The sequence below is a fragment of the Staurois parvus genome, unplaced genomic scaffold (assembly GCF_062004578.1).
Source record: "Staurois parvus isolate SC_StPar_1 unplaced genomic scaffold, SC_StPar_1.0 ptg000137l, whole genome shotgun sequence".
Taxonomy (NCBI): Eukaryota; Metazoa; Chordata; class Amphibia; order Anura; family Ranidae; genus Staurois; species Staurois parvus.
In genome coordinates, this window is record NW_028317933.1 from 15,437,086 (window position 1) to 15,454,134 (window position 17,049).

The following is a 17,049-nucleotide window of genomic DNA, read 5'->3' on the forward strand; positions in this document are numbered from 1 at the left end:
CACACCTATGCAGGTGTGATGGTGTGTGTGCATTCTTGTGCAATTTTGCATGTTGTGTTTAGGGTAGCCCATTAATTGTAATAGGCTGCGCTACACATAAAACCTACACAAAAGAAGTTCATGGTTTTTTTTTTTTAACTGCATAGTAGGTTGTCACCATGCGTTTTGGAGTGCGTTTTCATGCTTGCATTAGCACTCAAGGTTCATTGGGGTTCCACTTACAATTAATGGCAGCACCGTACCTCTGCAAAATGGATGTGTGCTGTGGGAATGCATGTGATTTTGCATCAGAGGCGGACTGACAACTCATGGGGCCCCCGGGCAATAGGGTATCATGGGGCCCCTGTGTCCTTGCCCAAACTCAAAAAAGCCTATGAAAAAGGTACCAGGGGTATCTCATGGGGTCCCTTACTGACCCCGGGCCCTCGGGCAGCGCCCGAGTTTCCAAATGGTCAGTCCGCCCCTGTTTTGCGTGCATTATCGCATTACACAAATGTGAACCAAGGGCTTCTTCATATAAGGCAAGGTTCACACCTATCACCTATGTAGTTTGCATTTCTGCATTGTGTTTTGCATTTTTGCACCTGCATTTTTGCTGCATTTTTGATCCGTTTTGTTGGGGGGGGGGGTTCTTGTTGCTAGGCAGATTTAAAATGCAAAACACAGCAAAAACGCACTACATGCGTTCCACTCTTCTGATAAGCTATTGCTGGTTCGTTTTTCAGAAGCATTTGGCAGGAGGTGGCGAGGTGACATATCACCTGCTTTAACTCTCAAAAAGCTGTGGTGGTTGTGGCAAGACTTTCATGCAGTACTTTGATGCGACTTTGATGTGACTTTAAGTTCCAGAGAGTGTAAAGTTGCATCAAAGAAGTGCAGGAACATTTTCAAAGTTGCAACAACTTTGAAAAGCTTCCTGCACTGCTTTGATGTGACTTTGATGTGACTTTGAGTGCCAGAGAGTGTAAAGTTGCATCAAAGTCACACTCAATACTTTCCTATCGACAAAAGAAAAAACGCATCAAAAAACACAAAATGCACTGGAAAAATGCATCAATCGCTACATGCATAGGTGTGAACCAGGCCTAATGGGTTGAATTCCGAATGATTTTTCATCCGAAAATCGAAAACGCCGTTCACTCGGTAATCTGGTGCCATCACTGATTTCAAAAATCAGCCGACCAAGTCCTAAAGTTCTCCCCATATAACAGGTGAAACTTCTGTTCCTTAAAGGTCACGGCTCATGTGCATATTCTTTTCGGAAAAACGATCGTATGATTTGACCATCAAGTCAAAAATCAGTAGTTTTTCACGAATTTTCCAACATGCCCGATCACTGAAAAGGGGAGGAACCAAGAAAATCAGCCGGTGCCATTGACCCACTAACAGAGTGAAAATCGTCCGAATATTCTTAGGTCCGATTTTCGGATGATAAATCCCCTGTATGGCCGGCATAAGGCTTTGCATTTCAATCATCAACAGTGATGTCAGCCTGCTGTGTGCACGCTCCTTTGGTTGGCCATTGGCTACCTATCAGTTTGCAAGGCAGGCTGACAACGCTGCTGCTAATTCAGGGGTAGTGGGGTCAGCCTGCAAAATGAAGAGCTGTCACTGGATGGATCTCAGGTAGAAAAAAATCACCTTAAGAAAACTGTATACAGCAGGGGCGGACTGACAACTCATGGGGCCCCTGGGCAATAGGGGATCATGGGGCCCCTGTGTCCTTGCCCAAACTCAAAAAAGCCTATGAAAAAGGTACCAGGGGCATCTCATGGGGCCCCCTACTGACCCCGGGCCCTCGGGCAGTGCCCAAGTTTCCAAATGGTCAGTCTGCCCCTGGTATACAGTAAGGTGGGGGGGGGTTGCGATTCAGTAAAACATTTGCAACATTTTCCTAGCTTTGTAGCCATATTAGAAAACCCTACATCAAATTTCTGAAAGGCGCGAGACATGCGGCAAATCCAGGCAGTTCTTATGTGCAACACTTTTACATTCCAGTGCTATGGCTGCAACAATTTATTAAGCAATGCTGCCATATTGGAACAGTGGCAATAAATAAGACCTCTTCTATGCTGTAGCAAATTGTATCACCAGACAGGATTTCTAATGAGTGTCTGCAACACTCTGTGAATTCCAGGGAGTGAGGCATGATGCCAAATATACTGAAGCATGGATTAAGGGTTTATATAAACTTTAAGACTCCATTCACATCTAGGGGTTTTGTATCCCAAAATGCTCTGCAAAAGTGACAGATCGCTCCACGCTTGTTCAGGTTCCATTCATATTCAATAGCACCTAAATGCAGGTGCGATTCTGATGCAATTGTCACGTGTAAAATTGCACTTGTTCAGGTGCCATTCGTTTTTAATGGCACCTAAACGCTGGTGCAATTCAGCCGCGATTGTTGCACAGTAAATCGAGGCAAACTGCACCGCGTGAAGCTTGTCGTCCTTTTTGAGCAGCATGCTTTGCACGTTGCAGTGTGCCACGATTTACTGCACAACAATCGCAGAGGATTTGCACCAGCGTTTAGGTGCCATTAAAAAAGGAATGGCACCTGAACCAGTGTGGTGCGATTTATCAGTTTTGCAAAGCATTCTGGGATCGCAGGCAGAATTGCAGTGATTCTACAAAACGCTCAGATGTGAACGGAGCCTAAGTGAGCATACAAAATCATGAATGAGACACATAAACCTCTATCCAAAGATACACTAAATTACCAAAAGTATTGGGACTCTTGCCTTGATACGCACATGAACTTTAATGGCATCCCAGTCATATTCCATAGAGTTCAATATTGAGTTGGCCCGCCCTTTGCAGCTGTAACAGCTTCAACTCTTCTGGGAAGGCCGTCCACAAGGTTTAGGAGTGTGTCTATGGGAAGGTTTGACCATTCTTCCAGAAGCACATTTGTAAGGTCAGGCACTGATGGCAGATGAGAAGGCCTGGCTCACAGTCTCTGCTCTAATTCATCCCAAAGGTGTTCTATCGGGTTGAGGTCAGGACTCTGTGCAGGCCAGTCAAGTTCCTCCACCCCAAACTCGCTCATCCATGTCTTTATGGATCTTGCTTTGTGCCCTGGTGCGCAGTCATGTTGGAACAGGAAGGGGCCATCCCCAAATTATTCCCACAAAGTTGGGAGTATGAAATTGTCCAAAATGTCTTGGTATGCTGATGCCTTAAGAATTCCCTTCACTGGAACTAAGGGGCCAAGCCCAACCCCTGAAAATCAACCAAACACCATAATCCCCCCTCCACCAAACTTTAAACTTGGCACAATGCAGTCAGGCAAGTACCGTTCTCCTTGCAACCGCCAAACCCAGACACGTCCATCGGATTGCCAGACAGAGAATGATTCATCATTTCAGATAACACATCTCCGTTGCTCTAGAGTCCAGTGGTGGTGTGCTTTACACCACTGCATCTGCCGCTTTGCATTGTACTTGGTGATGTAAGGCTTGGATGCAGCTTCTCGGCCATTGAAACCCATTCCATGAAGTTCTACGCACTGTTGTGCTAATCTGAAGGGCACATGAAGTTTGGAGGTCTTTAGCTATTGACTCTGCAGACAGTTGGTGACTTCTGTGCACTGTGCGCTTCAGCATGTGCTGACCCCGCTCTGTCATTTTATGTGGCCTACCACTTCATGGCTGAGTTGCTGTTGTTCCCATTTGCTTCCACTTTGTTATAATACCACTAACAGTTGACTGTGGAATATTTAGTAACAAGGAAATTTCATAGATGGACTTACTGTACAGGAGGCGACCTATCACGGTACCACGCTTGAATTCACTGAGCTCCTGAGAGTGATCCATTCTTTCACAAATGTTTGTAGAAGCAGTCTGCATGCCTAGGTGCTTGATTGTATACACCTGTGGCCATGGAGGTGATTGGGACACCCGAATCCAATGGCTTGGAGGGGTGTCCCAATACTTTTGGTAATATAGTGCATATTATATAGTAGTGAATGTAAATACCATCTAAAAAGACACATAATGCAGTACTCTTCAGTAAAGTGTATGTAAAGTCATAAAGGTTTTCCAAGTTTTGGTTGAAAAAGTTAAGACCCCGTTTGCTTTTTATTTATTTTATGTAATGCTTTTTGTGTCCCATTGGGGAGATTTCCCTTCACTTTCTGTTAAAAGGACACATCAGGAATGGATATCTCTTTGAAGGGAAAGGATTTCTCTTCTTGTTACTAGAATGGTTTTTTCCAATGGAATATTTCCCTGGTATCTCCTTTTCCTGCTACAACTCAAATGTGTTGAATTACTCATGACTTTTGGTACTGAAGACAATGGTCACAGGACAAAAACCTTTCCAGTCTATTTAAAACAAAAAAAAAAAAATTGGCTTTATGTACAATTTAAGAAGAGGATGCAAATGTTTAGCTGGCCAGACTGGCATTTTTCTTAAACTTTTGTGAGAGATAGCTGCCCCTACATGCTTAAACCCATAAAACAAGGGCTATCTGCCATCATTCTGCCTAAATCATTGTTCATACTGACTAGATAGCTGTATACTGAGTATTATCCAAATGCACCAATTAACTGCTAATTATATGTCTTGCATACAGTTTCCCAGTTTGATAACAAAAAATGTTAAGCCTGGAGTCCACAAGCTTTAAATATATAATATACAAAATTAAAATACATAATTGTTTAATACCTTTAATTAAAATTAATGTGACATTACAGATTGTTTCTTTGATTTATTGTGTAGTTCCATTTAATAGCCTACAGGTTTTATAGTTATTACTGTTGTGCAAAGCAACAGGTTCGCTTGAATGCCTCTTTCCTTTGTGTCTCACACACTCCCCCTCCCAGACACTGCAGCTAACAGTGGGAGGATTTCAGCAGCAGAGGTTGTCAATCCAAAAGGCAGTGGGCAGGACTAGGTGTGGCCTGGTGCTGAATCACAAGCAGTGACAATGCTGATACCCATGCCCCCCGCAATATATTCCATCCCACAAGAGTTCCATCAGGCACAGCTTATTTAAGACTGGCAACTCTGATTAGAATGCAAGAGCAGTTCAGCATTGTTGCCACACCATCACAGGAAGCTGGTATAGGTAGATTCCACTTGCAGGATCAATACATATATGTTGGATTTTATGTGAGCGCTGATGCACTTAAAGTGTTACTAAACCCGAGACCCTGCATTCACTATATCTGGTCTCCCACAGTACACAGAACATGTAAATTCAAATATTTTAGCAAATATAAACTGCTAAATACCTTTTCTCATCAGCGGTTAGACTTATGACTTCTATCAGTGTCCAGCAGAGCACTGATTAAAGCTAGTAGGAGTTTTCATTCTCCTCTCACTGTCCTATGAGGCTGCATAACCCCTGATACTCTGTCTGGCCAGTACGGATTGGCCCTGTGCTGATCACATGCACTCTCCCAAGAAAAAGAAAAAACTCTCTAGCAATGCACACTAAACTGAGCATGTGCAGCTTGCCCCCAAGGCTCTGTTCTATCAGGATATGAAATGGGGACAGTAGAAGAAGAGGGGAACCTGAGAAGACACAATGCAGAGGATTATCTGCTTAGGTTCTACAGTGAGTATAAAAAGCTAGGATTGTCTATTTAGCTCCCGAAGTTAGAAGGGCTACAATCCTTGGTTACATAGTTAGTCTGGCTGAAAAAAGACAAAAATCCATCCAGTTCAACCATTAAAAAAAAAAAAAAAAAGTTATAATCTTATACCCACAGTTGATCCAGAGGAAGGCAAAAAACCCAGCAAAGCATGATCCAATTTGCTCCTGCAGGGGGAAAAATTCCTTCCTGATCCCCCAAAGTGACTTAGAGGGGGACTTCACATGATCCACCCCATTGGCCTCACATTTCATCCTGCTCCCCTATATAGGCTTCAAACATGTCTAGTTGTTTCAGCTCTGAGGAAGGGAGCTCGTCACAAGACCATCACTTGCTGGGACAGTCACATTGGTTCCTTGCTTTTATTTATGACTCTTGGTTTGTGAGTATACACTTTTGTCATTTTCAATAAATTTTTTTTTATCACGGTAATGCACGAGGAGAGTGCGCCGTTTTTTGCTTTTTTCCTTAGTAAAACAGTGCTCTAGTGTAACAAGATTCACGATTGGCTGAATTATCAGGCAGCGGATGGCTTTAACTTGAACTTTACCTAACTGATGCAGAGTGGAAAATGACAATGCCAACAAGGTCAAAGTGGCAACAAGATATGCACATAACACAATATAAGTGTATAGCAGAGAATGAAGATGCCGCAAAAACAGGGCTGCTCAGGAGTAGTTTCCCTAAAGGTCACTAGGTGGCAAACTTGAATTTCCCTTGGACCAACACCCCTCTGACATGGAGGTGGGACATTTCTGGTAGTCCAGGTGGGCAGCTGAAGGGATCTATGGACCTGGTCCTCTGGGTAGCGGCAGGAAGGTGTGTCACAAGCAGGGGCGGACTGACCATTTGGAAACTCGGACACTGCCCGAGGTCCCGGAGTCAGTAGGGGGCCCCATGAGATGCCCCTGGTACCTTTTTCATAGGCTTTTTTGAGTTTGGGCAAGGACACAGGGGCCCCATGATCCCCTATTGCCCAGGGGCCCCATGAGTTGTCAGTCCGCCCCTGGTCACAAGCAAATGGCTGCAGGCACAGAACCTCCCCACTATAGGCTCAGCACTTATGAACCAGCGCTCTATGTAGTAACTGAGACTTGGGAGGAAGCTGTGTGCACTTGAGGTCAAACCAGGTAGTCTGAGCACATGAATTAATGTAAGAGGACCAAACCAGACCTGGTGACAGCTCCCATGCCCAGAGACTGCTTTCTAATCAGGTGTGCAATTTATTCCTACTGGGTGTGTCCAAGAATCTAGAGGATTGTGGGAGCCCAAAGGATTCTGGAAAAGGAGTTAGGAGGAACTAGTAAGGAGCCCACGCCTGCACCTGCACATAGTAACCCACATGGAAGAAAAATATATTTGAAATATATTTTTAAAACATTCTTTCCAAATATATTGCCATATATTTGAAATGCTACAATTATGGCCATATTCAATATATTTATATATATATATATATATATATATATATATATATATATATACACTGCATGTTGAAATGCGTTTTTATTACAAAATATATGAAAAATATTTTTAAAAATACATTTCAATTATACTGTATGTCTTTAAAAATACAAATCTACATTTTTGGAATGCATTTGCAAATATATGTTAAAATTACTTTGTTATATGTTAAAAAAATCTGAAGAATATATTTAAAAAAATATATTTTTAAAAATGTAGATTTCTATTTTTAAAGACATACAGTATATTTGAAATGTATTTTTAAAAATAGTTTTCATATATTTTGTACTAAAAACGCATTTCAACATGCAGATATGTTAAAATTACTTTGTTATATGTTAAAAAAATCTGAAGAATATATTTTAAAAAATATATTTTTAAAAATGTAGATTTCTATTTTTAAAGACATACAGTATATTTGAAATGTATTTTTAAAAATAGTTTTCATATATTTTGTACTAAAAACGCATTTCAACATGCAGAGTATATATACATATATATAAATATATTTTTAAATATATTGAATATGGCCAAAAGTGTAGCATTTCAAATATATATCTATATATTTGGATAGAATATTTTAAAAATATATTTTAAATATATTTTTCTTCCATATGGGAAGAGGCACTCTGCTACAGCGTTACAACTTTAAACCCCTGTATTCCTGTGCATGTGATTTTTTTAGGTCTATTTCTAGTAACCGTGTAGTCAGGTTATGGTGAGTAGGGCCAGAAGGAAAGTAACATAAACACTTCCAAGAAGTTTAGTCAAAGCAGTTAGCAAGTAACATGTGCTATCAAGCAGCATCAGTTTCAGGCTTACTTCACCCCTTATCAGGCTACAAATATTTCTGATTGCAAAGGTACAGAACCTTACATTTATACAGGTGACTGGAAATGAAATATGAAGCAATTGTTTAAGCTGTCTGTTCACATGCACTATGGTCTCACTTCCATAAATGTATTGGTTTGAACTTTTGCTAATAGATGTGTTGGGATCCTGATGAAGGAGTGAAGTAAGCCGGAAATGAACGCTGCTTGATACACGACTGATATGAATAGTCCTATATTGGAGTGCTACAACGCTGGACAGATTTCTTGAATGATTTGGATTACCTTGATCAACCTCTGTTGTGTTGCACCCAGTGCAGGGACAAGGTCATCTAGAGCCCAGGGCGAATGTGCCAAATTGCACCCCCCTAAAGATGCATGAGCATTTTGTGCTAGCAACCCCCCCCCCCCCCCCCAACCTCAAAACAATTTGAGCACTAATCTGCATACTTACTCCCTTAAGCATAAATTCCCCCTCCTCCCAGTACAAATCCACCCCCCCCATGGAAATCCCCTATTTGCCCCTTCATCCCCCCCAGCCCATATCCTCTCTCCGCATATACCACCATCACGAATCCCCCCCCAAAAAATTCCATTATTGGTACAAATCAACTACCCCACAAATCCTCTTCCCTCTCCACTCCATATCCAGCACAAATTCCCCTCCAACAGTTCCCCATCCTAGCACAAATCCTCCTCCCCAAATTTCCCCTGTAAGCACAATTACCCCCCAATCATCCCTACTAGCACAAATACTATTTCCCCCTCCCAACACAAATTCCCCAAATCACAACTTCTAGCACATAGCTCACCTCCCCAAATGTCCCCTCTGAGATTCTACCCCTCTTAAATTCTTACCCCCTGCCGCCCCCCCCCCCCCCATATTCCTCCTCCCAACACAAATCTCTTCTCCCCAATCTCCTCATGGTTCCCCCCACCTCACATGATACCACAGTGCCCAGGGCAGCCACCCCTTCTGCCCAGCCCTTGTCCTGGCCCTGGTTGCACCCACTTGAACTTACAGAACGGACTGTCTACCACCACAGATATATACAGTATTGTGCAAATGTTATAGGCCAGGTTGAAGAAATGCTGTAAAGTACAAATGGTTAACATTATAAATATTTTAATTGTTCATTTTTATCAATTTACAAAATGCAAAGTGAGTGAACAGAAGAAAAATCTAAATCAAATCAATATTTGGTGCGACTACCCTTTGGTTTCAAACCAGCATCAATACTTCTAGGTGCGCACAGGTTTTAAAGGAACTCGGCAGATATGTTGTTTTACACTTCTTGGAGAACTAACCACATATCCTCTGTGGATGTAGGCTGCCCCAAATCCTTCTGTCTCTTCCCCTAATCCCAGACAGACTCAGTGATGTTGAGATCAAGGCTTTGTGGGGGCCAAAGGATCCCTTCCAGGACCCCTTGTTCTTCGTTACGATGAAGATATTTCTTATTGACATTGGCTGTTTGTTTGGGGTCATTGTCTTGCTGCAGAATAAATTTGGGGCCAATTCTACACCTCCCTGATGGTATGGCATGATAGATAATTATCTGCCTGTATTTCTCAGCATTGAGGACGCCACTGATCAGGCAACGTTGAGGACCGTAGACGCAGTGGTCTGCCATGGAAACTTAATACAGCAAATGAAAGAACCATCATGCTTACTTCCCTTCAACGTTGGAAGGTGTCCAGCAGTGCCATCAGCACAGATCTGGCGGAATCCAGAAGGACCCAGATACACCCATCTACTGTCTGGAGAAGTTTGGCCCGAAGTGGTCTTCATGGAAAAATTTCAACCAAAAAGCCATACATCTGATATGGAAACAAGGCTAAGAGACTCACCTATGTGCAAAAACATAGGAACTGGGATGTAGAAAATGGCAGCAGTTGCTCTGGACTGATGAGTCAAAATTTTAAATAATTGGCTGTAGCAGGAGGCAGTTTGTTTGCCGAAGGGCTGTAGAGCGGACGATAATGAGTGTCTGCAGACAACAGTGAAGCTTGGTGGAGGTTCTTTGCAAGTTTGGGCCTGTATTTCTGCAAATGGAGTTGCAGATTTGGTCAGGATCAATGGAATCCTCCATGCTGAGGAATACAGGCAGATATTTATCCATCATGCCATACCATCAGGGTGGCGTGTGGTTGGCTCCCAATTTATTCTGCAGCAGGACAATGACCCAAAACATACAACCAATGACATTAAGGACTATATTCAGCATAGAGAAGAACAAGGTGTCCTGGAAGTGAGGGTTTGGCCCCCCACAGAGCCCTGATCTTGACATCGCCGAGTTCATCTGGGATTACATGGAGAGACAGAAGGATTTGAGGCAGCCTACATCCACAGATGGTCAGTGGTTAGTTTTTCAGGGTAAGACATTAATGTAAACTTTCTATATGAATTCTCCAAAAACATTAGTATCAAGTATTCTCAGTATGTTTATGTTTTCTTCTTCTAGTATTGGATGTGGCCTACACAGACTTTCAATACCAGAAAAACAACACCTTGCACCATACAATAGAATTTAGTGACAGGCGTCTTCTCCTTCGCAGAGGACAGCCGTTTTCTTTCGTCTTACACTTCAAAGCAAGAGGATTTGAAGAAGGGAGAGACAACATTCTCTGCATTGCTGAAACAGGCAAGTGATTCCTCTCCAAGAAACCATGAAAGATCAGTAAAATAAACAATAACATCCTATAACAAATAAAAATTTAATACAACATCTTGACTAATACCAAGCTTTTACAATGAGTCTTCTCTTTGATCCACCCTTATTCATATACTGTACTTTTACTGTTTTGTGGTAATAGGACCGTGGCCTGACCAGCCTTCTGGAACAAAAGTCATATTCCCCTTAACAAAGGCATTAAACAGAAGAGCCTGGAGTGCCACTCTGGAGTCCAATGAATCTGACTCAGTGGTGATCGTCATCTTGCCATCACCAAATGCTATTATTGGACAATACACTCTAAAAGTTCAACTTTCCACGGGAAGTAAAGTTGCGGTTTATCAGATAGGGACATTTGTGCTCCTATTCAACCCCTGGTGTGCAGGTATGTCAAAAGCATTTTAAGGAAACATGTTTTTTTTTTTCTTTTTTTACATAATTTTAATTTCCTTAAATACTAAAACATAAAATCATACTATTTTTAATTGTATGTATTGCTTTTTAATCAAGTGGAAAAATACCTATTGATATTGCATGTTTACCATTTGCAGACAGTAGGGGGCAAATGCTATGCAACAACACAAGCTTGCTGCAAGTTCTTTTTGCAGTTGCTGTGCAGTTTTACCGTACCCAGCCACCCACGAGAATTCTAACATTACAGCCTGACAGTGCTGTACACATGCCACAGTCACCAGGCATTTCAAACTATTGCTGCAGAATTTAACACGCAGCACCTTCTGTCAAACTCACCCATTCAGATCAATAAGGCAGTGCTGCAACTGCGAGCCAAACACTTGCTCGCTGTTGCAGAGCGATCTCACAATGTAAATTTGCCATTTGGCAATTAAAAAACAAGTTAAAAAAAACAGTCATCGGGAGGAGACGGTAGCATCTCCTAAACACCTGCCAACGGCTGCTATACCGCCCTCTGAAAAGTCTGAAAGAGCCCTTAGGCTGGCCATACACTATACAGTTTTCTGTCCAATTTTTGCCCAATTTCTTTTAGCTGTATCTTCAACTATGTAGTGCAAGAGCCATCCTAATTGGATACAATTGAAAGTGTTGTTAGGTTTGACCTCCTATTACATGGTTATTGGTAAATCTAAACCAAAACTATGAAGAAAATTGTATAGTGTATGGCCAGCCTAAGTCAGTTTAAACAGATGGCCAAAAAGCATTCTGTTACTTAGAGAGTGAGTGTGGCCCTATTTAGACAGCAGAAGCATGCTGATCCAGGGCCTCTGTCACACTAGTGTCAGGCGAAACAGTGAACAAAGGGCAACTGTTGTTCTATGCGAACCTAATTATAATACCGATTTAATTGCTGATTAGAGCAACTACACCTGTTGAACAAATAACCACACAGCAATAGCAGTGAATAACCTTCAGAACATTCTAAAGAAAGGGTCAGGTCACAAATCTTAATGCAAGCCGTAGATGATGCAGTTATCTTTGCTGCAACCACGAGATGCAATTTTATTTGCTGCAACCACTGGTCACAGCCTCCTCTGCCAGCATAACACAATGATTACTGCTGGTGGCTATAATCACATGCACAAAATCCAACAGGCTGGTCCCTGCTGAACAGGCCAAGATTCGAACCATCTACGGCCAGCTTGAGACTTTAAGAGGATCACACTGTGATAAGTGGGAGTACGGAATGCCCTGACATCAGTGAGAGTAAACAACCTACCTGGCTTGGTGGTGAGTGGTTGTTACAAACATGTGCCAGGGTTGGGGGTCAGTGGGAATAAAAAAATACCCCATTCTTGGCGTCTATAGGAGGCAAGTGCCTTATCATTGATATCAGTGGGAGGAGTAGTGCTCCATCATTGGTGTCAGTGGAAGGAATAGTGCCCTATCATTGGTGTCAAAAGGAGGAATAGTGCCCCGTCATTGGTGTCAGTGGGAGGAATTGTGCCCCATCATTGGTGTCAGAAGGAGGAGTAGTGCCCCATCATTGGTGTCCGTGGGAGGAATAGTGCCCCATCATTGGTGTCAGTGGGAGGAACAGTGCCCCATCGTTGGTGTCATTGGGAGGAATAGTGTCCCATTGTTGGTGTCAGTGGGAGGAATAGTGCCCCATTGTTGGTGTTAGTGGGAGGAATAGTGTCCCATTGTTGGTGTTAGTGGGAGGAATAGTGACCCAAAAAAACAGTTAAAGGCCACTTCGGCACCCCTGCTCTAGGCCTTTACAGATTATAAACGTTTTGTAGCACTTTGCAAAATGAAAGCAGACAGTACAGTTACAAAACAATTCAAAGCAAGAGGACTCAAAGAGCTCTGCTCGTTAGAGCTTACAATCTAAGAAGGAGGAGCAAGTGATACAAAAGGTAATAACTCTGGAGGATAAGCTGATGGAGAAAGTAAAAACACAGTTTATTAGAAACATACAGTAGGCATAGAGAAGGGGTTTCAGGGATCGCCTGAAGATGAATAGATTAGGAGACAGTCAGACAGACTGGGGTAAGGAGTTCTAGCGGATGGGAGAGGCTCTGGAGGAGTCTTGGAGGTGAGCATAGGAGGAGGTGACAAGGGAGCTACAAAGCAAGAGGTTTTGAGAGGACCGAAGAGAGTGGAGAGACTTGCAGAGAGGAGTAGCAGACAATGAACGATTGGGAAGGTGGATGAGTCTGGCAGCAGCATTCATAGGCTGAAGGGGGAATAGCCTATGTATATGTAGTGCCCCCCTAGTCAGTTAGGGGGAGCTAGACTCCAATTGTTAGTTAGGTCTGAGTAGCAGGGGTCAAATTGTGGATAGAGCTGAGAGGCTGTGCAGGCCAGCCCTCTGGAATGCCCCCCTGTTCTAGAACTTTGGAGAAAGATTTAGAAGCAGTTAAGCAGAAACAATATGCTCTTCATTGGCAGTAGAGGAGGATTCCAACCAGATATCCCAAACTGTGAAATTTATTTGGGCAAAGTCGGGAGAGGTATGTCATTTTATATAAAAGAATCACTGCCTTCACCAGCTTCTTCCAGTGTCCTAAGGCAGAGGGCTATCAGATTTCCACGTTAACACAATGGCCTTCCTAGCATAAAAAAGGAGTAGACTTAGTAATATTCTGGACTCCCTAGAGAAATCCAGCTGGTCGACCAGACCCAGTAGGCAAACTGACACAGCTGAGGGGCTGAGGGGACAGAAATTGTGGTGACTGAGCAAAAGAAGCAGAGGACATCTGTCCAAAATGTTTGAATACGGGGGGCAGGACCAAAAGATGTGTCCACAGGGGCATCTCCACACCTCTAACAGTTAGGCTCTACAGTAGGGTAAATTCTATCAAATTTGCCATATGAAGTATTTTGAACTAATTTAGCATATCTCTCATAGCTACCAGGTGGATAAAGGGGTATTCTCAAGTGTCTTCCCAATCTTCCCCATCCAGCTACGGCACCTCTGCCCACCACCTCTGTTGAAGGGACTTAAGACCAGTATGGATGGAGGGTAGAATAGCTTTGTAGACTGTAGATAGAGGTTTAGTTAGGTCATCAGCCTGTAGTAGGGTCTCCAAATTCGTGAGGAAGTAAATGGAGTCGGTCAACCCCAAATTGTGAAGAGTAGGCATAGCGGAGTTGCAGAGATCAGAAAAACAAAGAATTTGGGAGGTCATGGAGTTGTTTCAATTCATCAAAGGTGATAATATTACCTCTGTCACAGATATCTTTCAAATATTTAATCCCCCTAGAGGCCCAAAGAGAAGGATCAGGGATGGTTAAGAATGCAGAGAGATGCAGGTTGAACCATAGGGGAGTTTATGGCGACAAGGAGGCAGAGGCCAGAGGGGCCCACATTTGCTAATTTATATATTCCATTGAAAGCATTTTATATCTGTTCAATACATGCAAAAAAAAAATACCTGTTGATCCTGCCAGAAATAAGGTGGGTTAGTAATTTCCCGTGCTCTCTGCCTGTGCTGCATTCTCATCAGATATATTGTTCCCAGTAATCATTGTGGTCTGCAGATCCAGCCCCCTCTAAGGAGAAGGAGAGAGGTTTGTAGCCCTATTCTACGGTGACTGAGCTCCTTAGATAGAATATAGGGAGTGGGCATTGTCACCCTAGGACAGGAAAATAAAGGGCATTAAAAAGAAAACTATTGCAGCTAAGGACTGATAAGCCGCAATGTATTATATTTTTGCTCTTGGGTTTAGATATGCTTTACAAAAGGAAATACAGTACTGAAATACATCACAAAAGCTCACCACCTTTACTTGAATTAGTTCTGATGAAACCTTGATGAGAATGCAAACATCCAAAAAATATTGGATTAAGAAAATTACAGGATTGTCTTGAAAACAAAATAATATAAACTGAAGACAATTACATATATATGATGGTACTTGTTTTAGTGTCTGCCAGAAATTTGGAAGTTTATGTCTTGTCTGAACTTGGCAGATGATGACGTCTTCCTGGAGAATGAAGCCAAGCGGCAGGAATACATCATTAATGACTATGGGTTTGTTTATCAAGGCAACCACAAGTGGATTTCTCTTTGTCCATGGAACTTTGGGCAGGTAAATGGTTAACTCTCTTTATTTAAAAAATAGCTATTATGCTCTTACTATTATATATTCTAACAAGAAACACTTAGAGTGTTACTAAACCCAGGACCCATTCACTATATCTTGTCTCCCACAGTACACAGAACATGGAAGTGAAATTATTTTAGTAAATATAAACTGCTAAATACCTTTTCTCATCAGCAGTTAGAGCAGTCTTGTGACTTCTATCAGTGTCCAGCAGAGCACTGGTTAGTCTTGTAAGAGCAGTTTTCATTCTCCTCTGACTGTGCTATGAGGCTGCAAGACCCCTGACCCTCTGTCCAGACAGCACTGATTGGCTCTGTGCTAATAACATGCACCCTCCCAAAGAAAAAAATAAACTCTCTAGCAATACAAACCAAACAGAGCAGGTACAGACTTGCCACTGTGCTCTGTCCATAGGCAAATGGGGACAGTAGAAGAAGGGGAGGATCAGAGGAGACAGGATCAAAGAGCCTCTTTACACAAAGCAGAGGATTAACCCCTTAGGTTCCACAGTGAGTATAACAAGCATGCATTACAGCATATACAGACTGATTTTACTATTGTGGGTTTAGTAACACTTTAAAGAAATATGAAAAAACTTCCTTCATTATTCCTTTTACTGCTGAGCAGCAAATATAATACCTACTGCATTAGTAAATTTACATTGGGGCTGATTTTCAAATGGCAAATAGTATGTTCAATTTGTAAGAGCTTAATTAATGCAGTGAAATTTCACTTTGCCAAGAATACCCAATCACACACAAGGGATAATTTTAAAAATTAGCATTTTTTTTTTGGTCACATGATTAGATGATGGAAGAAAGCTGAACATCAACTTATTCACTTAGGTCTGGGGATAATTCCCTTGCAAAGTGAACAGTCTATTTGCCTTTAGTAAGGCAACTCATTCACTTAGGTCTGGGGATAATTCCCTTGCAAAGTGAACAGTCTATTTGCCTTTAGTAAGGCAACTCATTCACTTAGGTCTGGGGATAATTCCCTTGCAAAGTGAACAGTCTATTTGCCTTTAGTAAGTCAACCTCATTGTCTCTTTAAAGCCCAACTTTGAGTCCTGGTTAAAACATGCAGGCTCCTGTTTTTCTTCTGATCTTCTCCAATGGTAGGAAATCCTCAAAGATGCAGAGTGTGGCGCTAACATAATGACGTCATCATCTATCAGATTGTTCCATCGGCACAAACAGCATGGATGGACATATCTTCCCTGCCACCTGTCAGAACACAGGAACGGTGCCTGCACTTGATTGGATGCAAGTACTGTTTGACTAGCAATTTTCCGAACGGTTTATTTAACAAAAATCCGTTGAAAAATAAACTTTTGTCAGATGGTGCAATACCAGCAGGGCCATGCAGTGCTCGAAATTCAGCTGAGCCAGTAAGAATCCGCCAAACTTTGAGTAGTGTATGGTCAGGCAGTGGCGTCCCGAGGCAGGTGCGGGGGGTGCGGTCCGCACCGGGTGACACCGACCGCACGGGTTGACACCGGACCCTTTTCAAGAAAAGGTAAGTTGTAAAGAAAGCCAACGATCCCCACAGAATGGATGGGATCTGCGGATTGAGCATAATGGATCGGAGTCCGATCCATTATGCTCAATCCACAGATCCGATCCATTCTGCGGGGAGCGTCGGAGGGGGTGTCACCAAGTGTTACCGCATCGGGTGACACCAACCCTAGGGATGCCTCTGTGGTCAGGGTTAGTCTTCAAATTGATTACACTGTCCCTGTTGAGTCTTTTTGCTCATAAACTCAGCTGTACAAGGGCCATTGACTGCACAATCAAAAGCCGGCCATAGACGATTTGAATCTGCTGAACCAGCCAAGATTCGAAACATATATGGGCAGGTTGAATCGATCAACTTGGGTACAACCAGCTTGATGGATTTTACATGCAATTATCGTTAGCAGCTAGTATAGCCACTAGCAATAATCACTATCTT

The 17,049-nt window shown here is 42.5% G+C and overlaps 1 protein-coding gene across 1 annotated transcript in view; it reads left to right on the forward strand.

Annotated features, from left to right (window-relative positions):
• LOC149465860 (protein-glutamine gamma-glutamyltransferase 5-like) overlaps window positions 1–17,049 on the forward strand; it is a 58,663-nt gene that overhangs the window by 10,919 nt on the left and 30,695 nt on the right. The window contains exons 2-4 of the mRNA XM_089673391.1: window positions 10,360–10,539; window positions 10,712–10,954; window positions 14,963–15,081. Coding sequence (XP_089529517.1) covers window positions 10,360–10,539; window positions 10,712–10,954; window positions 14,963–15,081 — 542 coding nt within the window. The remainder of the gene's footprint in view (window positions 1–10,359; window positions 10,540–10,711; window positions 10,955–14,962; window positions 15,082–17,049) is intronic.